The sequence below is a fragment of the Rhea americana genome, unplaced genomic scaffold (assembly GCF_003343005.1).
Source record: "Rhea americana isolate MKP2758 unplaced genomic scaffold, rheAme1 scaffold_42, whole genome shotgun sequence".
In the NCBI taxonomy this organism is placed as follows: domain Eukaryota; kingdom Metazoa; phylum Chordata; class Aves; order Rheiformes; family Rheidae; genus Rhea; species Rhea americana.
The window spans coordinates 2,668,563-2,690,496 of NW_028186557.1; the positions used below are offsets into that span (position 1 = coordinate 2,668,563).

Below are 21,934 nucleotides of genomic sequence, written 5' to 3' on the forward strand. Positions count from 1 at the left end.
ATAAAATATTTTTCAYAAATAGAATATATCAGAAGTGTGAGTTTAACTGCTTTTTAAGCTAAATTCCGCACCTAAAGGAAAGTGTATCAGATGCCATATTGACTTAACAAAAACAGAAGTCATATAACAACATCTGGAAAAAAGTGGCCTAGCTAAAACAGTTCAATCAAACTAGTCAATATTTATGTCCTTTACATAAATAAGTTGCTATTTAGGCATGACATTTGATTACATACTTGTGTGGAACTATCTCCTACAATTAAAAAACTCTGAAGAGTTATTTTAATATCTGTGAAGAAACATACATAAACAAAAGATTATGATCATGGCACTTAATATGAGAAAATGTATGAAATAAACATGTGGGCACACACAGAAAATCAGCTCTGCGTACGCACCTGGAATACTGCTTGACCGCTGCCCTTGAAWTATTTGCTGAAGTCAAGAATAGAGGAGTAAAATTGTGTCAGCTAAACATATATCAACAGAAGAACTCCCAGTGACAGAGGCAGAAACAGGTCCAGACCCTGGCTGGCATCAAATCACTATTTTTTAGCTGAGATGTGGTTAGTATTCCTACGAACAATTTTAGCTCTTTGTAAATACAGGGCAACTGAACATCCACATCTCTGAMATTTCAGCGTCAGTTAAGGAAGAAGCTTGGGTGATGACAGTGCTAASAGCACATTAGCAGTTACCAGAATACCTGATTTGTTGTCGCCACTTAAACCACTGTAACCTGACTGCCTATTCTCCAGCGTTCTCATTTCAAAACTCCACATTAGGACCTTGATAAATGGTAAAATCTAGTGGGAATATTATCAAATAGGTAGCTTAATAAATCGGTTGTTTGTATTATCTTTGTTAGATAGTATAATCCTTTGCCCAGTACTGTATACATGTAGATTCTGGGACCTCTAGATTCCACCATTATATGAATGCTCAAAATCTGTTTGTTTAGAAGATTRTTGTTGTTGTTGTGAAAAGTCATTTTGCATCAGCAGAGCTGATATTTAAAAGAAAAAAACAACAGTAGTAAGTGATGCTATATGATAAATATGGGGACAGAAACTGGAACATGCATCCAGCAAATACAGTAGCAGATTCAATGCCACTCTGTATGAAGAGAGGAGTTAAAAGTAAAATCTCAAAGGAAAAGGTGTTAAGGTCTAAATGAAATGCTGATGACCAACAGCTGGAGAAGATGCCAAAACAGACTAAAAATGCTGTATCACRTAAAACTTAATAGTTTTTAAAAGCTCATACAAAATCCATATTATTGCAAGTGCAGGGAGGGGAGAAAGGTAGAAAGTAAGATTATCATCACCCTTCATTTCTCTAAATTTTGGTTAGAAACCAGAAAAACTGCAAAGAAAAAATACAAATTGAACTTAAGTACTGTTTAAAAAAAACTAATTTCAAACTGAAAATACACCCATAGCACTCATGTGTCATACAAGTGTCACACAGCCTCAGACAGTTTCACCAAATTTCAATCCAGAGAAAACGCTCACGGTGGAGCTCAAAACATCTGAAAATATGGCTGCTAGATTGTGTTACAGCTGKTTTTTTTTCCAAAGATACACTGTTATGAATGACAGTAGCATTATAACAATTTGAACAAGATATTTCAGTGCTGAAGCTGCAATGTTTGTCTTAGCACAGGCAAGATTTCTTGCAACAGTTCTGATAGAAATTGGAGGGATACACTCACTACATACAGCTTTATAGCTCAATTGCAAAGAATAATTTCTTTAATGGGAGCCAAGTTACGGAATTATAAACAAAGCCTGGAAACCTGGCATTTTTCCCAAGACAAGTCCAATTACTGGAGTAAGACAACAAAATATTTAAATTTAAATGCCTGTCCACTTTTGTACTGTGGTTTTGAAATATGTGAAGTGATAACACAACAGCAGTTTAAACGTTTCTCCTCCTCTCCCTTCTGTCCCCTCCCTGAGTCCCCTTTTAAATTTTTACAGATGGGAGATTTCTTCAAATTGAGTTTGCTACACAGAAAGAACCAGGCTCTCGTGTGCATGTGCTGCAGAAGGCTTACACATGCCAAATACATTTTATATTCCAAGAGCTCCTGTAGATCACTGATTTTTTTAGTATGTGAGATCAGAGGGAAACGTCAGTACTCATCTTTTTCAACAGCCCTGAACCACTTCATTCCTCAAAACAAATACAAAACATTTGAAGAATTTTTTCCTTACCCACTCTCGCTGTCTCCACTCAAGAACCCCGCAACAGCACCAGGAAGTTCAGATTTAACAATTAAAAGATAAGATGACATAGCTGCAAACATAAGCAGAACAGATTTAGGAGTGGAATACTGATATTTCTTGCTGTAACAATCAGCATGATTTAACCAGAGCAGTTAGGAAGAGAACATCGCAGCTAYTTAGCAGACCTCATGGCACCACAGACTTTTTTTTCCCATATACTTCCTTTAAAAATAGCTGCAAATTCATGAAGATTACACTGATGTTAGCTAATGCCTGCAAACAGATTGTTATAAYATGAGTCTGGAAACAAGGAAAACATAATACAAACAACTAAAAGTCAAAACAATACAAAATATAGGCCTACTATACACCTACTACCTGGGAACATGAATGCGAGAGCTAGAGACAGACTACATGGCTACAACACTTCTCTCCCTTCTTCCCCCTTTATAAGATTATTGGCAATGACAATGACAGTAAATCATATSATTTGTTTCCATCAAAAGAATAGATTTGATTTTTTTTTCTTAAAATTCAGTTTTTATTGTTATTTAATTGTTATTGCACTAAATAMAAATATGACAAATTTAAACTCAAGAAACACTTCTGAAGTTCTTTTTATCCTGCCAGGTATGGCCCTCAGAAGGTAAGAGGTATATCAGTGACAGACCTCTGCTTCTCATGATAAACCCACCTCCAAGAAAACTCCAACAACAAAAATAAGTGCAAAACTATATGGGAACTGTGAAGAGAAATTCTGTTAGTTCTCTTATAAGAGTGATGACATGAAATTAAGCATTAATAATTCTATTCACGAAAAAGCAGTGATGCATACAAATAAATCCAAAAGTTACTTTCACTTTATCATTTTTCTCCTTTACCTTATAAAAGGATCAAAGGCATAAGAGTTGTTAGTGTTTTTTTTATTATTATTCATATTAACCTGATACCTTCACATACTGTTTATGTCACCTTTTTTAAAAACATAAACAGCAAATATTTACRTATGATTTAAAGACCACTAGAGAATTACTCTAAACATCAAGCTTTACAACAGCTTCAACAAATATCAAAGTCTACATAGAACTGTATTTCCATCCTTTAGAAGCAAATAATTTTAGTAATATCACTACAAAAGTTCAGTTACATTTAAAGCTTAAAGAAAATTCATACACTGTATGCAAATTTTATTTGTCTGTATTCACTAATTATTAGTATTTTACTGTTCTACAATTACTAATGCTTTAAAAAGAATAGCATAAACATTCATAAGGTAGGGCAGCAAACTTCCACAATCTGTTTTGAAGAACACTTTTTTTTTTTTTTTTTTAATGGAACATTTTGAGCCTTTAAAAATGTATGGACTTAGACACTACAGTACTACTGCACTTAATGTTAAATTTTGTAAAAAGGGAATGTGGTCTCTATAAAGAAAGTGAATTGTTCTAATATAAAGTGACATCTACCTACAGCAACGTTAAATTAAAAGCATTTGTTAGGTCACTAAAWAAGGAAATATTCACTTCTTTTTAATTAAAAGCACCTATTTTTCCAATCTTGAACAGTATTTCCCTGTTGATACGTAGCTGCTGCTCCTGCTTGGTGAGATATTTATTAGGTGCCCTAGTTTTACTCTATTTGCATACAGGGGAAGGTACATTCACTACTACATATCCTTACAGCATACATATTTCTAGATAACCAGAATTTATGTAAGAAAATTAATAAAATTTCTCATGCTAAGCTACAGATGGATGCATATTTCATCCCAAGCAAAGGCCAATTAAAAAATGAGCGAAAAAAGTGGAAAATTCCACTGCAGTATAATTCAACCTTATTTATCCATTAGTCCTCTTACTTGCATTATGCAATTTTTTGTACACATGCAGTTCAGAGTTTTCATACGTTTATCATTCAGAAAGATTTTTAACATTATTCTTCTGCAGCCTCAGCTCCTGAAAGCTTCAAATTAATTTCAAGATCAGATTTCCTCCTAATACACAATCTGTCACTCTTCTCTTGCATTCCCACTAGCCTCTGGCTAATCATTTGATCACTTATCCTTTGTTGTGTGCTTACTCTTTGTTTTTAAGAGAGGAGTCCTATTTCACTGAATTCCACTCCTAAGTAGGGAGCCAATCATGCACCAAGAAACTTGCACATGCTAAACATTTGTACCCATCTCCCCTTCTCTGGGAATATGGGAAACAACCTCACAAAGTACCTTTTTTTTTTTTTTGTAGTTTACATTCTCCTGTTTATTCTAGAAGATGAAGAAAACRAATAATAAATACAGAATTTTTCTTTATATACCAATGCTTAAAAGAGGCATGAATCTCTCACACAGAGCTGTGCAGGACACCCATGCTAAATTCAGAGTTTAATAAGTCAAATCCTGCTTCTTTTTCATTTGCAAATACAGTTGTACTTCTCACAAACAACAGCTCCTTGCAGTTTTACTTAGTGTGCAATTAAGAGACATTACCCACTGCATGATCCTGCAAAATAGTACAAAGTGAGYGAAGAATGTTATTTGTGGGGTTTTTTTTGTTTGTTTGTTTTAAGTTGAAACCAGAATAGTGAGGTGTCTTGAAAATGGACGCAAGACTCAGAAGGATTATYATCTCRAGTAGGAATGAAGTACACACAGTATGACAGAGAATGTGTCTCTGGCTCCAAATAGGAAACTTTACACAGCTTTCTTGATGCCTGGCATGACCAAAGCCATGTCAAGTTATACTGTAAAAAACTGTCAGCTATCCTTAGAGGTCTTAGTGTATAATGAAAGGAAGAGCTTACATATTACAAGGCTAAACTGTGACACAAGTGAACATRTCAAAAAGAATACCTCATGCTTTCATTTATTAATCTGTGAAGTATTACTCGAAAAATAATTGTAATATTTTAATGTCAAACTTTTAAAGCACGTTTTATCACATATGAAAGTTACACTAATGGTTGGTCACTTAGCGTTAGATGTCAAGCATTCAAAAAACTAGCTAATGTCAAAAGTAACGCTCTCTTTGCGGTCAGAGTTCACTCCCCTTACACGCACCTCGTACCAGAAAGCAGAGAAGCATCATCTAGCAAGTCACAGTAGGTAATACAATAGAGCTTATTGCTATTGCACCCCAGTCCCATTGCTTAAATACAAAAAGAATAATGTTTTCTTCATGCTGCCTTCTGCAATGAGTCACCTATCTTTAGTACAGAACGAGACAGGTTTCTTGCAGGACAAGTGACACAATGACATGATTTGAAGCTTTAGCAATATGCATATGCAACAAATGCTGAACTACAACTACACGAGCAACTTTAACAGGGGACTTTCCTAATTTTTAAGCCCCAGCTTTGCGTATTTAATGTTATTTTAAAGTAAGTACTAAGAATTGCTTGATGAAGAACTAAGATCTGAACTTAATAGCCCTAGTCCCTGAAATGCCATAAAACAGCATTCAGCAGAAATCAAAACAATGCTATTATTCAATTATTCAATAGGCTCACCACTTTCTTGAAAGCAGCAAGGAACTACATTCTGAAAATACAGACCATTTTACCATGCTCTGAAAAGTTGAAATTGGCTGTCTGACAGAAAAGAAAATGTTTTGTAAATGAAGAGTACTGGTATTATACTTTTATTATTACATTTTAACCTGTTATGACACTACCAGATATGATTCATTTTAAATATACATGTATTATTCAGAACATCCCTATTGTGCTATAATATTATTTTACACTGACCATATGGGACCATATCTGAAAAACTATTAGTTGCTAGAGGAAAAAGAAACCAAGGTTGTTTTAAAAATAGCTCCAAAAATCATTCTATCTTTTGAGGTAGCTCAATCTTAAACCAAATATGTGACTGGCTTGTTGGTTACAAAAGCAAGAAGTGTAGATTTTCCTTAATATCCGACCCAAAAAAGAGCAGTTGCTAAAGTCCACAGCAACGATGCTAGAGAACATATGTTTATACACGAATTAAATGTACATGATTTATTCTTTCCCTAGAAAATGCCTGGTCATGAACCCCTTCAAATCATTTCATCAAAGGGACTGAATTCTGTTCTTCTGGTTAGTTTTTCCCGATCTACCACTTTGGCTGATCATATTAGATCAATATGACGATGGCTTGCATTATCAAGCACTATGCAAAAGTGGGACCAAGCTGCCCTCCAAGCTTCGTGTAGGAGAAGGTGAGGGGCAAGTGGGAAAAAACAGGCCTTACGAATCCAACTACATTGACTCTTCAACTTCTTAAAGAAGAAGGATGCWGACTTGAGAGCTGGAACAAGTAGGCAGTAGTCTTGGCATGTGGCTGTGGGTTATAGCAGGTAAGAAAGAAAAAAAATCCTCACAAATATCTGTGCATAATTGAGACAAATGAAAATATTTACCACTGTTTACCTCAGTAGAAGAATCTAGTCAGTAAGATCCTCATTTTTGCCAAAACATTGAAAAAATTAGATATTAGGAGATAGAAACAGTACTGGAATAAACACTACCGATTCTTACTCACTCCAGTTTAACTGAACTACATCTTTTATAGCAACTTAAGTGACAAATCCATTTAGGCTTATGTCTTTCCTTTGCTGGTATGGAGGTAGTTTAAATTTGAATCTGTCCTGATCCAAGGTATGTGACAAAGTGAAAAATGAAAGCAAGGAAGGATTTCAAGAATGAAAGCGAAACTAGGGAGCAGAATATTGGATTTTTGGCAAGCTCATTTTTTCTGCCAAGAAATTAGACTGAAATAGAAAGATGGGAAGTATTTCAGTATCTCATCTAGCTCCTACCAAGTAATTCAAAACTGCAAAAACATCAGGAATGATGCATGAATGCCACTGAAAACCATCAAATATTTTGGCCCTCACATCATATGTCCTTAAGAGTCATGCTCATTTGTTTTCATTTTGTAACAAATCCACCACACACAATTTTAAGGACTCCCACAATCGCTTGATATATTGGTTTTATATTTCCTCTTACCAGAAGCTTAAAAATTGACAAGATTTGAGGTCTTTCTTTTACACACACAGACTAGAGTGTGCTAGAGGAGATATAGTGGTTGTTCATACGGAGAAGTTATGACAATATAAAAAGCCTGTCAAGTTTTAGGCCATTTTTCACTTAATAGACCCTCATCATGATGAATTTCCTCTCCCTTTCAAGTTTAGCTTTTAGCTGAATTATTTGGAAACTTAAGTTAAGCTTTAAAAAAAAAAAAAAAACAAACCAAAAAAAACCTCCCAAAACGATTTTTATCCCACAGGGGCAGATTTATTTTGGTAAAACTTCATTAGTATAATTGTATTTCAATAATACTGGCCTAACTTGTGCAAGTGTTACCCACATAGCTCTAAATATATTCAACTCTGAAGAATATCTGTAGGGAGTATTTTYGTTTTGTTTTGAAAGCAGGCTTAATACTCTTTACAGTATCAAACCTTTCCAAAAACAATTCTCTGCAATACAAATAAACAACATCATTGGTCATCAAGTTGCTAAATTAGCACAGGAGCTGACAAACCTGCCCTTAATTAAGGCAGCTCTGCACTAGAAATCTTCATTTTAAACCAGTGAGGATAATTAGGCTTTCAGGTCAAAAGTAAACTGCATTATGAAAACAAACATTCAGGTTTGCTTGAAAACCTGATTAGATCTCCTGTACTTAGTGGAAGCTCAGTGATTTCTTAAAAGATTAAGCATACAGTTATCAGCATATAATGTATTATGTTTTATTCTTCCAYGATTTGCACCATTCATTTATTTCCAAATTTGGTAGAGTACTGCAGTGTGATTAAAGACGGGTATTCCCCTCTCTGTTCTCTCAAAATAAATATGTTCAAATTTGAGACAAGCTTTGCAAATACTTTTTCAAGTATTCAATATTCCAAATTAGAGAATTTTGAAGAAAATTTAAAAACTAATTTGCAAAGTAAAAATGCCTAATTAACTAGATAATATAAAAAGTATTTTCTAAGGTATAAGAAAAAAAATGTATTAAGAATGAGCTTGTTTGTGCACACACAGACCTGCGAGCGCAGCCGCGCAGAGAGCATACGCGCATCCACGTACGCCAACTGGGGATTACGGATGTCGTTAGGAAGCTCGTAAAAAAGGAAACCCCGCAGGTAAAGCAGCCGGCCCGTCCCCAGCAGGGCCAGGAGCGCTCGGCGCGGCGACCGCGGCGCCCGGCCCGGCTCGGCCCGGCCCGGCCCGGCCACCAGGTGGCGACGCGAGCGCACGGCTGCACCCGCTCCGCTCCGCCCGCCCCCTCCGCGGAGAGAAACACCGATGTTGTACTGACACACGCGTATGTGTTTTATATATAATACATAAAATTCGTATTTAATATATATTTCCAATGGTTACACTTGTTTATTTACTTCGGAAAAGATGTCAAATGTGAACTACCCTAATTAAAACAGAGTAATAAAGCGCGGCTGAAGAGAATTGAATCTCCTCTCACTCACGAGCATCTATTCGCTCTCTACAGCATCCAGGCAGACCGGATAGCTTGAGGATAAAACCCTGCCTGAGGGATACAGAACAACCCCTCCCTCCCTCGCTYACCATTGCGAAGCAGCAAGTTTTCCACCCTTCTGAGCACGTTAACTGCAGAATATTGAAACGAAATCTGGGAGAAAAACTTACAGAAGTCTTACATAATTAAACTGTATTTGCACTTGAAAGTTTACAGTTCTTCGTAGAGCAAAGATATTGCTTTGATAGATATCTGGAAAACAGGAAAGCTGCAGAGAGGCGGCACTGGTCATTTGGCTAGAAGCCAAAACAGGCAAACGCTCATAGGGCCCTTTAACACGGGAATTCCTGTATCTCAGCCTATTTGGAGAAAGGCTGCAAAACAGATTGCTCCAAGAACTCCTTGTAGAGACCACCTATGTTATACAGCTGTAYTGCATGTTCTATCTTTGCACTTAATCCCACTGCTAATACATTTTTAAATATTTAAATTCATGTTCTCAGCAGTTTTAATTTATGTTTCTGTGCATCAGAACTACCAGGCCCTCTGTGGCCAGCTGAATCTCCCTACAGCAACAACCTTCAGCTAATACTGGAGAAGTACGCTGTAAAACTCTGCATACTTCCTGCTAGACCTCAAAGCTGAAGATTTGTTAGTGTTGGCAAAAGACTGTGAGCTGCTCTTGTGCAATACTTTATTGTGTTTGTCTCCATTTTCCACAAGCCTTGCTAAAATAATTTTTTCTCCAACTTCATTACGTATGTTTTGAGATTTCTACCGACTCTCTCAAACGCACTGGTGCAGATAGTCCTCATTTTCAGTCAGATGAGCAGAGAGGACAATTCCAGGAGGAGATAATTCTCAGCTTCTCTCATCTCTGTCAGAAAGTATCCACAACCCTTGCAGAATTTCCCTGCCTGCAGGAAGGGAAGGGCTGCAAGATGCAAAGCCACAGCTTGGCCCACAGTGCCTCATCTATCACTTCCTAGAAGCACAAAGCTATTAAAACAATAGCCACGACTCCGACCAGCTCCCGTCGCTCCTGGGAAGGATTACATAAAACAAGGAGTAGAGCCACGTAACTGTTTTTCATGGCAGCCTCCCCAGTTCCTTCTATGCCTCCAGACACACAAACTCACTGAGGGCCCTCTCGGATTCTAGGAGGCTTGCGAAAAGATCAGAAATCCTTTAAAGTCATCTTCTGCACGGCAGGCAAGAAATGCACACTYGCCAGGATACCCCACCTAGGACCTGGGGTGAAAAGAAAGGGGATGGAGGAGCAGACGAGCAAAATTGTGGTCTGGTACTGTCCAACCGGGGAGCTCCCATTTGCGTCCAGTTTGCAACCCCATAGTCACACTAACCAATTCTTGGAAGGGAAAGGCAGTTCACATAACTGACTACTAAATAACTACTAGTTGTTTAGATTAAAGGACTGCTGGATCAGGCCTAAATACTGACAAATAGAACATTTAATTTTGGCCATCCCATTCAACCTCTTGATTTCATTTTAACAGACATCTATACTKCAAGAACAAATACATATACCTAGCTTTCCTTATGTCAGTATTTTAACAGCTTTATTTTCAATATTTAATCACTCTTCAGAATTTATAGAAATTCTTAGCTTAGAGTCTTCAAATCACAGTATTTTCAGATGACCTTAACTTGCATTAGTTTTGCAATATCTAAATGCATTATCTCAATGTAAACTCAGTTAACCCATGACATTTAAGTGGATTTTGGTACTGGACTGGTGTTACTTTGTTAAACATAACAGTCTTCCAAAAGAAAATTTAAAATCTGCATGAAATTTGAGCAATCAAGTTAGAGATACAGGTTCAAATTCCAAGCAATGTACTCAGGCTCCAATTTTCTTAAATAACTCTCTTAAGTCTCATTTATAAAGAACAGAGGTATTTTGAGATTCATCCCAAATTTCACCAACCAGCCCCTTCCTGTAGCTGTACAGAAAACAATTTCTTTTTTTTCTCTGGGTACCTTTCTCTTAGTAAAATCAACTCTCTTATCTACACAAATCACTCAATGTAGTTAATTAGGACGTCAGACTCAAATTTGCACTTTATTTTTTCTTTTTAAAAACAGAGAGGTAAATGATGATATAAATGAGAACATAACTATATTAAAAGTTATAAAAAGCTCTCTCCACCACAAATGAATGTAAATCACTTCCGTACTTTAATTATTTTTAGAAATGATTCAAACTAGATTTTAGAAAAGCCTTGACTAGATACTAATAGTGACGACAACTCTAGTGAAGTTGCTTATTTTAATCACAAACCATCATTCATTATCCCCATACTCTCCAATCACTTTTGAAATAAGATACCATATGATGCAATGTGCCCAGGTCTGATGAGGGAGGAGGTAACAGAAAACAATTTTATTTTTAGCTTTACGCTGAAATTAAAGATGTTTACAAGCTCTGGAAGTCTGCCCAACAGGCACAGTACTGCTGGTTCCCTCAAATGGACATAAAAACAAAAAGAGGGGAACATCTAAGTGCACTAAAGGGCAGAACTAGTTTTATACTTAATTCCAGCATGGCTCCYATTCAAGACAAAATTTCACCTCCCCCATTTAAAATCTGTAGAAGGAGCCAGAAAGACAGGAAAATTTCGCTTTTTTTTTTCCCTACACGTTTCTTTAAGAATCAAGGCTGGATGAAAGATGAAGAGAGGGCTCTTGATCCCTCCTATTTCAAGAGCCCATTAGACTGCAGTAAAGTCATCTTCATGGATGACTCCTGACACAATGCTGCTCTGCAAACTTGGATTGCAGCATCACAGGACTCTGCCAAAGTGCAAGAGGCAGTTGTTAATGAGAGAAATAACACAGCTGGGAGCTCTGCTCCCAAACAGAAATMTAAATACTGAACAGAAGCTGTGATAGTTTTTTGCAATGATAGCACAATACATCTTCTGTACGGAGGAAGGTGCCCAGAAGGCTGCGCTTGCAAYCCTTGTTTTCACAGATCACCCCTTCCGACAGGGCAGGGCTTGTTTTGGGTTAGTAGCACCAAYTGATTCAGAGAAAAGTCTTATTTCTCTTGTGTTTGAAACCGAGTAATCTTTGTAAACAACTGAATGTACAAGGTATATGAAACACTACTGTTCTCTTACATGTAAGATACTGACATTGCAATTAGAAACCCAAGTTTCAACCCAAGCTGAAAGATTTGAAAGCTTCTATCAAAATAAGGGCACCTAAAAAACATTTGAAAGAAGTTTCAGCTTGCTAAAGTGACTTCTTGAATTAACTATCTAAATGGAAAGCCRCCGGTTGGTAAATCGGGCCCAGGTTGCTGGCAAAGCAGTCCACTGCCTAAGAYGGAATAAGTAGTTTGATAATATCCAGCACGCAATAGTTTGGACCTCTAGAATTACTGAGATGAATTTTATTCATAATGACACACAGGGAAGGTTATGAAMTGCCATGAAGAAGAAATGTGAGTCATATTTCCTTCGACCACAGAATCTTGTACAAGATCCCACAGTCTCCAGAACCTGTGCTGTGTATCCCTTCCTTGCCTAGCACTGTTTATTTAGAGGTTCACTCAAATGGGAAAGGAAATTAAAAAATTTGTTCATTGCTACAGAACATCCTCTAAAACTTGTATGAATAAATAATCCTTAATCCTGGAATTAACATATTCACTCCTGCCTGAAATTAATATTCAGKTTTTTTTATAGTCATTTAAATGAAGTATTCTTTATTACTGGAGCTTTTAATACCCAGCAGGATACTAGTTTTATCAGAAAAGCAGTTACTTGAGCTAGTCCTAGGTTCATAGGTAGTGACAAACAGCAAGAATCATTGAATTGTCTGGATTTTATAGTCCAAATTCTAAAGGAGAGAATAGCAGAACTGGAATGTTGTTCACTGTCATTGGCAAGGAACAGTCGTATTTCCCCTCCCTCCCCCCCCCCTTTTTTTCCCCTCTCTCCACATGATTCCCTCATCTAAAAGAAAGAATCTAACACATTTAAAGGAAGTACCCAAAGAAACTAAAAATCTTTGTTAGACACTGTCTTCTTTTTGACACTCCTATATTTCTGCTACTCAAKATATATCAAGTATGGGAACATATCTCAATAGGAATTTAAACACTTAGGTGGTTATTTTAATGCAAAGACAACTAGTATTGTTTTCCCTGGTGCACAACATAGTAAAATAAAGTAAGAATAATGTAACTGGACAGCCCAACATATGACAACACAGTCATCATGTTGCACGATGCATCAGTCTGCACTATGAAAGTCAACAAACCAAACAAAAACTCCCCAAAAACAATAATGTATTTAGCTAAGAAAAAGAGGAAACTATCATTTGTATAGCACAGTCAAAATTTCATGGCTAGGTAAACATTCAGTTGTTATACGTCACTAAAACACATGTGCAAGTTCCAAAGGGAAAACATACAGTATGATAAAACGTACCTACTAGATGTATACATATGGAAAAGCAGGAAGGAAACAGAACTATGGAGATTATGCTTCCTCAGCCTCTTTCAACTAGTAATGCCAACTAATACRTGGATGTGCTCCACATCACCTCGTGCAGCAACAGGCACACCCTCACCCAGGTCCCTATCTACCTCATGACGGTAGCACTTCTGCTGAGCACAGTCATATAAGCCTCTTCAAGCTCCCTGTCCTTTTAATCAAGTCTCAAGAACACTGTCATTTAGTTATTGCCTTTAGTGTTTGCAGACATTTGCAGACTGTGGAGATTGTACTCAGCTCAGAGTTAAAGTTGAGTTAATGAAGTTTCTTACCTCCAATATTCTGGATAATTATTGTAGTTGCAACAAGAACCTATAAAAGAATTAATTTCTTTAGAAAGAGTAAGGATAACTAAAATCGTAGGTCTACAGTAATCATAAAACACATACATATCTTCTTAAACAGACCAGATGTAGAAGCAATAACTGGTATTGAAAGGAAGGGTATCTTCTGTTTAATGAACACACAGAAACTAACACAACGCAACCTAAAAAGAACAAAAAACCAAAAAGCTCTCCCTCAAAATACTGCCTTTTCATTCTGAGATGACAGACAAGAGCAGCTACACTGTGAAGCCTATTCTGTAAAAGGCTAGATTTAAAAATCATTGAAAACATGTAAGTGCATTCTAATTGGTGTCAGGCAAGTACAAATGAAAACAATCATTCACCTTGGAAGAGGCAATCAGACAGTAGAGACTTGTACAAGTTATTTCCTCACTCCAAAAAACTGAGTATTTAACTATAATGAATGTCATTACTCTAAGCTTATATGCTAGATAGACAGKTTTTTTTGTTAGTGTTTGTGATTGCTCAAAGTAGACTGATACAGAAGTAGAAATGATCACATGCCACTGAATGTTTTTCCTGAATCCAAAGAATTGTTACCTTTCAACTGGAAAAACCCTTACAAGTCAAGTGTCTAATGATTTCTCTGTTTTATTTTCTGTTCACCATCATCTACAACAGCTTTTTACTCTCTGTTCTCCTTTCTCTAGCAGGATCCTCCTACATGCATGCTACAATAAGCCACCTTGGTTAAAAAAAAAAAAAGGCTATATTTTGAAGAAGAAAAATAAACATACTTTCAAACAGAATCTGAAAGCAGAGTTGCCAATTTTTCAACTGATCAAATAGAAAATAACTTTTAAATCATTAAGATAGTATCAGACTGAAATGATAAAAATCAGCTCGAAGTCGCAAGTTTTCCTTTGGAGGGAAGAAAAAAAAAAACTGTATTGTCATCTGCCATAGACAGAAACAATCGTTTCACATCTTTGCTTTGGAAAAGGAGGATCACTGGTCTTCTAACAGCAGAAAAGCTCCATTCTCATAAATCACAGAAATATTTTTGACATGAAATCAGCATAAGGTTGAACAACTACTCTACTTCAAGAGAAGTTCTTTGTAGTTTATTGTCAACTAAGGATGTCAGTTCAAACAATATCCTGTCTGTTGCATTACTACCAGTAAATGATTTGGATGAGAGAAGAGTATTACTCAAACGGAAAAAAAAAATCTCTGGCTGACAAAGCTGAAGAGGGTTCAAGGACAAGATTAGAACTATGAATGACTGAGATAAATTAGGAAGAAGTTTAAAAATCAGACATGGTCAGTTAAAAGCAAAGCATTCCAGAAGTTAAAAAACAAACATATGACTACAGTTATTAGATTACAAATAGAGAAAATCATCTGAGATAACAATCAATAGCCTGAAGCAGCCAAAGAAATGGCAGATCTTGTTCCGGGATGTAGTAACAGGCATGTTCCATTTGAAATATAGGTAATAACTCTATTTGTTGGCAATTCCTCAGACAGCATACCTTATTCAATTTTGCAGGCAAGTTTTAAGAAAGATGATAAACATCAAAGATGCTTCAAAAGACAAAGGTAAATGGTCTAAAAAATATGACTTCATCAGGAAGTTTTAGTGAATTTGGTTTGCTATTTAATCAAAAAACAGATTCCCAAATGTATACGTTCCAGTGATTGCTGCCTTCCATACACACTGAAAATTGAAGACCGGATTGATTTTTAGCACAGAAGATTTAAAATATACACTATGAAAAAGTATACTAGGAAGAACAAATAATTATTGATGTTGACTACTTAATGAAATTGTGAATTCTCCTTCACTGAAGCTTTTAAATAACAGATTAGACAAACATCTGCCAGGAATGGTTTGTGTGTGTTTAGTCCTGCTTCAGAGCAGAGGCAGTCTAGGTTGCTTTGTAATACCCCTTTAAGCTCTGCATTTCTGTGATTTCTGTATCTAATGGCTTGTGGCTAATGTGTACAGAAGACTTACTCTAAAAATAATTTTATTTCATACTTTGCTAATATCAAGATTTATTAACTCTTGAGGTTGATCACATCTTAACTTTGATCAATAAGTATTGATCTGCACAGACTACACTCATTATCTGCTTATTAATGCTAATGGAAGTCTTAGATACACCTAATCACTCAGATTTAATTTTCAGTTACATTAAAAGAATCAGACTCTAGTCCGTTAAGCAAAACTCATGAAAAAAAAGTTAACAGTAAGCCATTAGAACTGCACTTCTACATGGTAAAAATTGCTTTTAAAAATCATTTAACTGAAACAGAGTGTATTAGTCCTAATATTAAACGTGTAACATTCTCTATCACTATTAGTAGTCCCTGTGTACCTCATATTACAATACTAGGAAACACAGATTCAGGGCACTACTCTAAAAGGGCATGGCTTGTACACTGATCACTCTTACACCAAAAAAAGCTCATGATTTCTTTTCAATTAAGTGTTCACCCAGTTTTTTATTAAATCAACATGCATTAAATGTGATTTTATTTATTCACATTGTAGAAACTAAATGAAAGGCAAACACTTATCTTAGCTCTCTAGTGCTAAAACACCAACAGTGAAATCACTTTCAAGCGTCTCTTAACAGTTTGCAGAAGTGATACAATGAAACTGTAACAAATCTGAAATGGATTGCTGAGCTGACTTGACAGTAATACCAACCTGCACACAGTTCTAAACGCAGTTAAAGAAATGAACACACTGACAGTGAAGCAGTCTTGCATTTAACAGCCTATCGTACGGTCACCTAAAGTTTCAGCTTCTACAGACTAAATGCATTAATTAAGAAAATTGTTTTCAAGAAGTAAYGGATTTTTCATTTTATCAGAGCTTTGCTAACTATACAGAATATTTTGTTTGTGTACATTCAGTATGCAAGAAACATACTACACTTCCAGTAAACAGCTAAGACCAAGGAAAAAAATATATAGGTGAAAACAAAATGCTTACCTTCCCAGGTGATCCAAATGCAAAAAGGCCAAGGTCTTCATAAGAAGTAACAGCTGTTAATAAGAAAAAAGGCTAAAATATTCAAAGCTTCACATTCCCTTAAGATCTCTAGCTTTGCCTTTTTTTTTTAAATGCAAACAATTCAGGAGAAAATTAAAACAGTATTTTATAATATTCTCTGTTTATGAGATAACTGTATTTTGTACGAGGAGTACAGGTGTATATAAAAGCTACGTATGCTCAATTAGCCACAGATTCTCCAGAAATTCAAATTACTATAATATTACAAATGGAAGTATTAAAAGAAAAAAAAAAGAAAAACGAAGGGAAAAAAAAAGAAAGAGTTTTGATGGAAAACTGCCTTCTCCTAGAGATTTTTTTTTTTTAATAATACTATAGATGAACAATTCTGGAATTAGCCTTATCAAGTAAGTATAAGCTATTTTCATATATTATTTTTTTAAGTGTGTATTTGTTTTAAAAGTGAAGAAAACAATAGAGTACCCATTTTCCTCTTCCTATTACAACCTTGCCAGGTTGCAGGAAAGTAAGCACCTTCTTGGTTGAGATCTCTGTGTGCATATACATAAGAAAAAACACCCCAAAAACAAAACAAAACTGCACCTGACTTACATAATCACATGAAAACAGTCCGTGGTTTCCTGTATGCTTTTGCTGAGCTTTAGCTGAAGCTCATTCTAATATTGCTGGTAACTCAATCCTTTCTCAGAAAGGCAGAAGTCACATTAAAGTCTTGCACTGCTGTTCTGTACTTTATTAGAAGCTTAAGGGATATCAAAAAGATGGAAGTTTTCTGAGAAATCTCTCTCCCTTTCTTAGTCTATAAAAAAATGGTCCACAGTTGTAAATACCTCAAAGGGTAAAACTAATCTCAAAAACACATAATTTTATTGTCATAACGCTCGCTCCGCCGTCTTTGCGTCTACTTAGTACATTACTGTTTCTACTCCTGTCGCTTCTTAATTTAGGGCCCAGCCCTGCAAACGGAGCTGCTCAGGGCAGACCTTTACACCTGAGTGAAGTCCCACTGAAGTAAATGAAACAAGGCATGGGAGAGACAGTCAATTCGCATAGATCAGATGACAGGACTGCAGCCTGAGACTGCCAAGTGCCCAAGCTTAGCCGTTTTACTTCACTGAAGCTCTGCACACAACCAATGTGTCAGAGAAATAAAACAAAATTTCATTCATCTTCTCATACGACTTTTGTCAAGGGCAGCGTTTCACGTTCCTCTCTACTACCAACACCAATATGCCATGATAAAATAAATGAAATGATATAATTAAATAGGTCAGAGTCAGCTCTCAGCATAAACGTGGAATAATCTTACATCTGCTGTTACATTAATGTAAGTTACATACCATTATAATTAAATAAGTGGTACTTCTTACTGGATTTTACTATTTTTCTTAGAATTGTATTTATAAAGCAATTGATCATGAGAAAGACTGACCATTTTAGAAGGCCATCCTCAATAACAAACAGAGTAGCAAAATTTTAATGCATTTAGAGGAGTGCTGCTTTTACCACACGAGAACAAACACTTATCAGAACTATCAATAAAAACAACAAAATTTTCACAAAATCCCAATAAAGCAAAATGAAACCTTAGGAGTGTATGTTCTGTAGTAACACTACTTTTGTAATGAGTTCACTTCGTGAACACTGAGGAAGCCTTAATACCTAATCACATCTATTTTTGTAGTTTTCAAGAACATACGGAGCAAGACATTAAGCACCGTTGATATACGGGCAAACCTGTTCTGCCAGATTGGCTGGATTTCTGCTATATTCTTAATGCTGAATGGAAGTTACCTACTTAAATCCAAAGCAAAATCAACAAGTATGACACTAGCAATATTGATGACTAACTCGAARAACAAAAATAAAAGAAATAAAGCTACACAACTTTGAAGTACTTCCCACTTAAACTCTCAGTTCCTGTACTCCACAGAATGAATTCAGCTTTTGTCAGCCCAAGCCCTAAAAGAAGGCACAGGGTACTGAATAAAGACAGGGAAAAAAGACACTACATGATCTAATCCAAACACAACTCCTGACATATTGCAGTATTTATTTGCCAAGTCTTTTAGTCAACACAGATCATCTGATTTTGTCAAAGTTGGTCTACAGGTATATCATTAAAAAACTGAAAACAAAACACTTGTTTATGCACTACAACAAAAATATCTGTGCTTAATAAACCTTGGTCTCCAATTAAAATAGAATTATTATTAAAGCTTATTTTTTTATGCACTACAACAAAAATATCTGTGCTTAATAAACCTCGGTCTCCAATTAAAATAGAATTATTATTAAAGTTTCTTTTTCAGAAGTGTATTTTACAGGCCAGTTTTTTCCCAGGATTATTTTTTATGATTTGAATTCTTAAATGAATAAAATTTACAAACACTTCCACAGGATTTTCCCCCCTTTAAATTTTTCTAAATTAATTCTTTAACAGTAAGCAACTAAAGTCTCTTTCAACTCCTTACTGTGGATTAAGCTCATAGCATTGTTCACAATTGTACGCATGTTTTGTAAAGAAGAAAAATGTTTAATTATCTACTCTGGAAGGCATTTTACACAAACATTTAAACAGATTTTATCTTGAAAATGCAAAACATATTTCTCACTTTTTAAGACAACGTCTCAAGTAAAAAACTGAGATGGTATCTAAAGTGATATTATTTTATTAGTTTATAGTAAATATAATTTGACAGTGATCATAAAAAAGCACACAGAAGGCCATAAATTTAAATCTAGTAGACACATCTAGACATAGTTCTAGTGCTAGTACGATTCTGTCAACATTAGTTGATCACTCATTTTTAACTGTAAAGTGTTAGTTTCAGACAGGAGAAATAATCATGCTGTCATTTCAGTGGTATTACTTGCTTTTAGATGTGTCCATTTAAAAATGCTTTATTGACAWGGAATGTCACCTTTGGACAATAATCGAGTAGTTAAACCATTTTTATATCTTAAGTCTTTAAGTTCGTAACACGGAAAAATTTCTTTCTTCAGAAAGCTTGTCTTTGTAATTTTCCCTCTCCTTTGCCCTTTCCCTGGTAGTTCTTTTGCAAAGGAGTTAATGATTATTTTAACATAAAACAACAAAATACCATCTAGTCCCTATACGATACAGTACTTTCATCTCAGATGAGATACACAAAGACCATTAAAAAAATCCCAAGCTCCCCCTTTCTTGTTCTTCCATTTCTCTGGCTATTTATTTCAGGTCATGATCCCTTTCTAATAAGCAGAGTTCCAAGAAGAGATTACCAAAGACTAAGACCAAATCATCAAGTAGCCAACACATCACACATAGAAGTAACCCTACCTCTGAAGATTTTTTTTTTTTTTTAGAATGCATGAAGATGATCATTCAACAGGTGAAGACAGGAGCAGCAGGATCTGAGAAGAATCAGGAAGCAATCATCTGAGAGACCAAAGCTAGCTAGAGAAAACAAAGTCAATAAGGAAAGAAATCGAAGCTTTTTCCCATCACCTTTGAAAAGAGAAGAAAAAAGATGGAAACAACAACCAGGTGACTGAAAGAGATGGAGACTTCCTACTATAGCCTGATTTTTATGTACTAGAAGAAGGAATCAGCCAATTGTTTCACCATTTAAAGAAGCAAGAATTAAAACATCAGCAGCAGATTAGGTTTCATACTTTAGAATCTACCCTTTGAACATTCCCAAAACAGTGTAATTTCAGACTAAGGACTGCAATAACTTCTCTTCTAATATCAAAAATGTTGGAAGGAAAATGTACCTATAAAATGCTATGGGAATTACAATAAACCAATATGACTATAAAAACTGAAAGGCATCGATTTCACATATTGATCAAACACATACCACAAGTAGAATACAAGCCTGCTGCTTTATTGCACTTAAACCCTTGCTGAAAGCAACAGTAAGACTACCTATGCAGGTAAGTACACAGCAAAGCAGTGGAGTCCAATTAGCAATGTTTTTTTTAAGGAAATACAGGATCTTTAATTTTGAAAAGATGGGAGGCACTTTGACAAAAATAAAACTAGGAATCAGTCAGTTTGGCATTTATTTTTCATAAGAAGTTTCAAAAACATATTTTATGTCAAATATTAATCATAAAAAAAAATATTTCAACATTAGAGAATTAGATTTGGCAATTTGTTAATGTGTTAGTAATTGTAACAATTGCACTGGGTCATGTCTGTGTGATACAGGTGAAGAAATATTCTAGAGATCACTCTTAGATAAACCTTTTTCACTTACCAGTCTGAGTGCACATACTGAGCAGAAGAAATACAGAGTAAGAAGCAAGGCTGGCAACAATCAGCAGCAAGATACTACAAAAAACAAAATTCAAGTCATTTTCAAGTAGATTGCACTTCTGTCTTTAAAAAAATGATTCTTCTGCAAGAAATAAGTTATCACAAGACAAGATTTCCTCATTTTATGGCTCATATCTGCTGACTATGGCTCATACAGTCCCTGACCTTCCCAACACTTGCTAAGTTCCAACACTTCTTATGTTGTTATCCGCAGCAGWGTGTGTTATGTACTACATGGGACAAAGTATATGATATGTAAACTTACAAGGACATAAATACAGGAGTTTGTGTGTGTAAACATATAGATACACACACATACAAATATCTAGAATATGTATTATTTTAATGAAGTAAACTTAACAATTAGACAATGGTTAGATTGACACTTCTGGATACTTTGGTTCTCTTATCCATAGATTGGTATGCACAACCAGCCAAAGCAAAAGCTGATCCACATTTTTCAGACATGTAACCATCTCGTTCCAGAAAGTCCATTTCTAGAACCAAAGGACACAAATATTTACAGGACAAAAGTGCTATCTATTAAATTGGCACCACGTGGCAATTTCAGGCAGTCTCTGGACAGGACTTGCATTAGGCCAGATTTGAATGAGTGGCCAAAAGGGAAAATTCTTTTTCAACAAAGCCACAAGACACAAGCTGCTTACTTCCCCCTCAGTTATCACACAATAATCTCAGTAACGAAGTTCTGCTTCACGTACAGCTACAAACTCAAGCTTAAAAATAAGCACAGGCAGAACTGCAGACTTACCTAAAGCCCATGATCCCCGTGTTGGCCATAGCATAGGATAAGCCAAGAATCCCGCTCCCCATGATCGCGTTCATTAGATTAAACACGGAGAAACCGAAGGAAGAGCCACGATCCGGGGGATGCTGCAAGAAGGGCAAAACCACCCGGAGTCAGCGCGAGCGGCGCCCCGGCCCTTCCCGGGGGAAGTTTCGAAGGGGGCAAAGGCCCGTTGGGAGCTTGCTCCTCCCCAGCCCGAGGCAGGGGCGCTCCCTCCCCAGCCCCAGCCCCAGCCCC

General features: G+C 36.0%; 1 protein-coding gene across 9 annotated transcripts in view; it reads right to left on the reverse strand.

Moving 5' to 3' along the window:
* Positions 1–21,881, reverse strand: part of SLC38A6 (solute carrier family 38 member 6) — a 39,865-nt gene extending 17,984 nt beyond the window's left edge. For 3 of the 9 annotated variants that reach the window (XR_014897058.1, XM_085315050.1, XM_085315051.1), the window contains exons 1-5: positions 21,662–21,881; positions 20,831–20,904; positions 16,542–16,594; positions 13,520–13,559; positions 2,220–2,301 (exon numbers count right to left, since the gene is read on the reverse strand). Coding sequence is in view for 8 of the 9 variants with exons in the window: in XM_085315050.1 (XP_085171176.1) it covers positions 2,220–2,301; positions 13,520–13,559; positions 16,542–16,594; positions 20,831–20,904; positions 21,662–21,735 (323 nt within the window). In the remaining variant the exon portion in view is untranslated. Of the gene's footprint in view, positions 1–2,219; positions 2,302–13,519; positions 13,560–16,541; positions 16,595–19,905; positions 20,023–20,830; positions 20,908–21,661 lie in introns of those variants that run through there. The other 6 variants (XM_085315045.1, XM_085315043.1, XM_085315044.1 and 3 more) reach the window with 5 other exon arrangements.
* Positions 21,882–21,934: the final 53 nt, after the last annotated feature.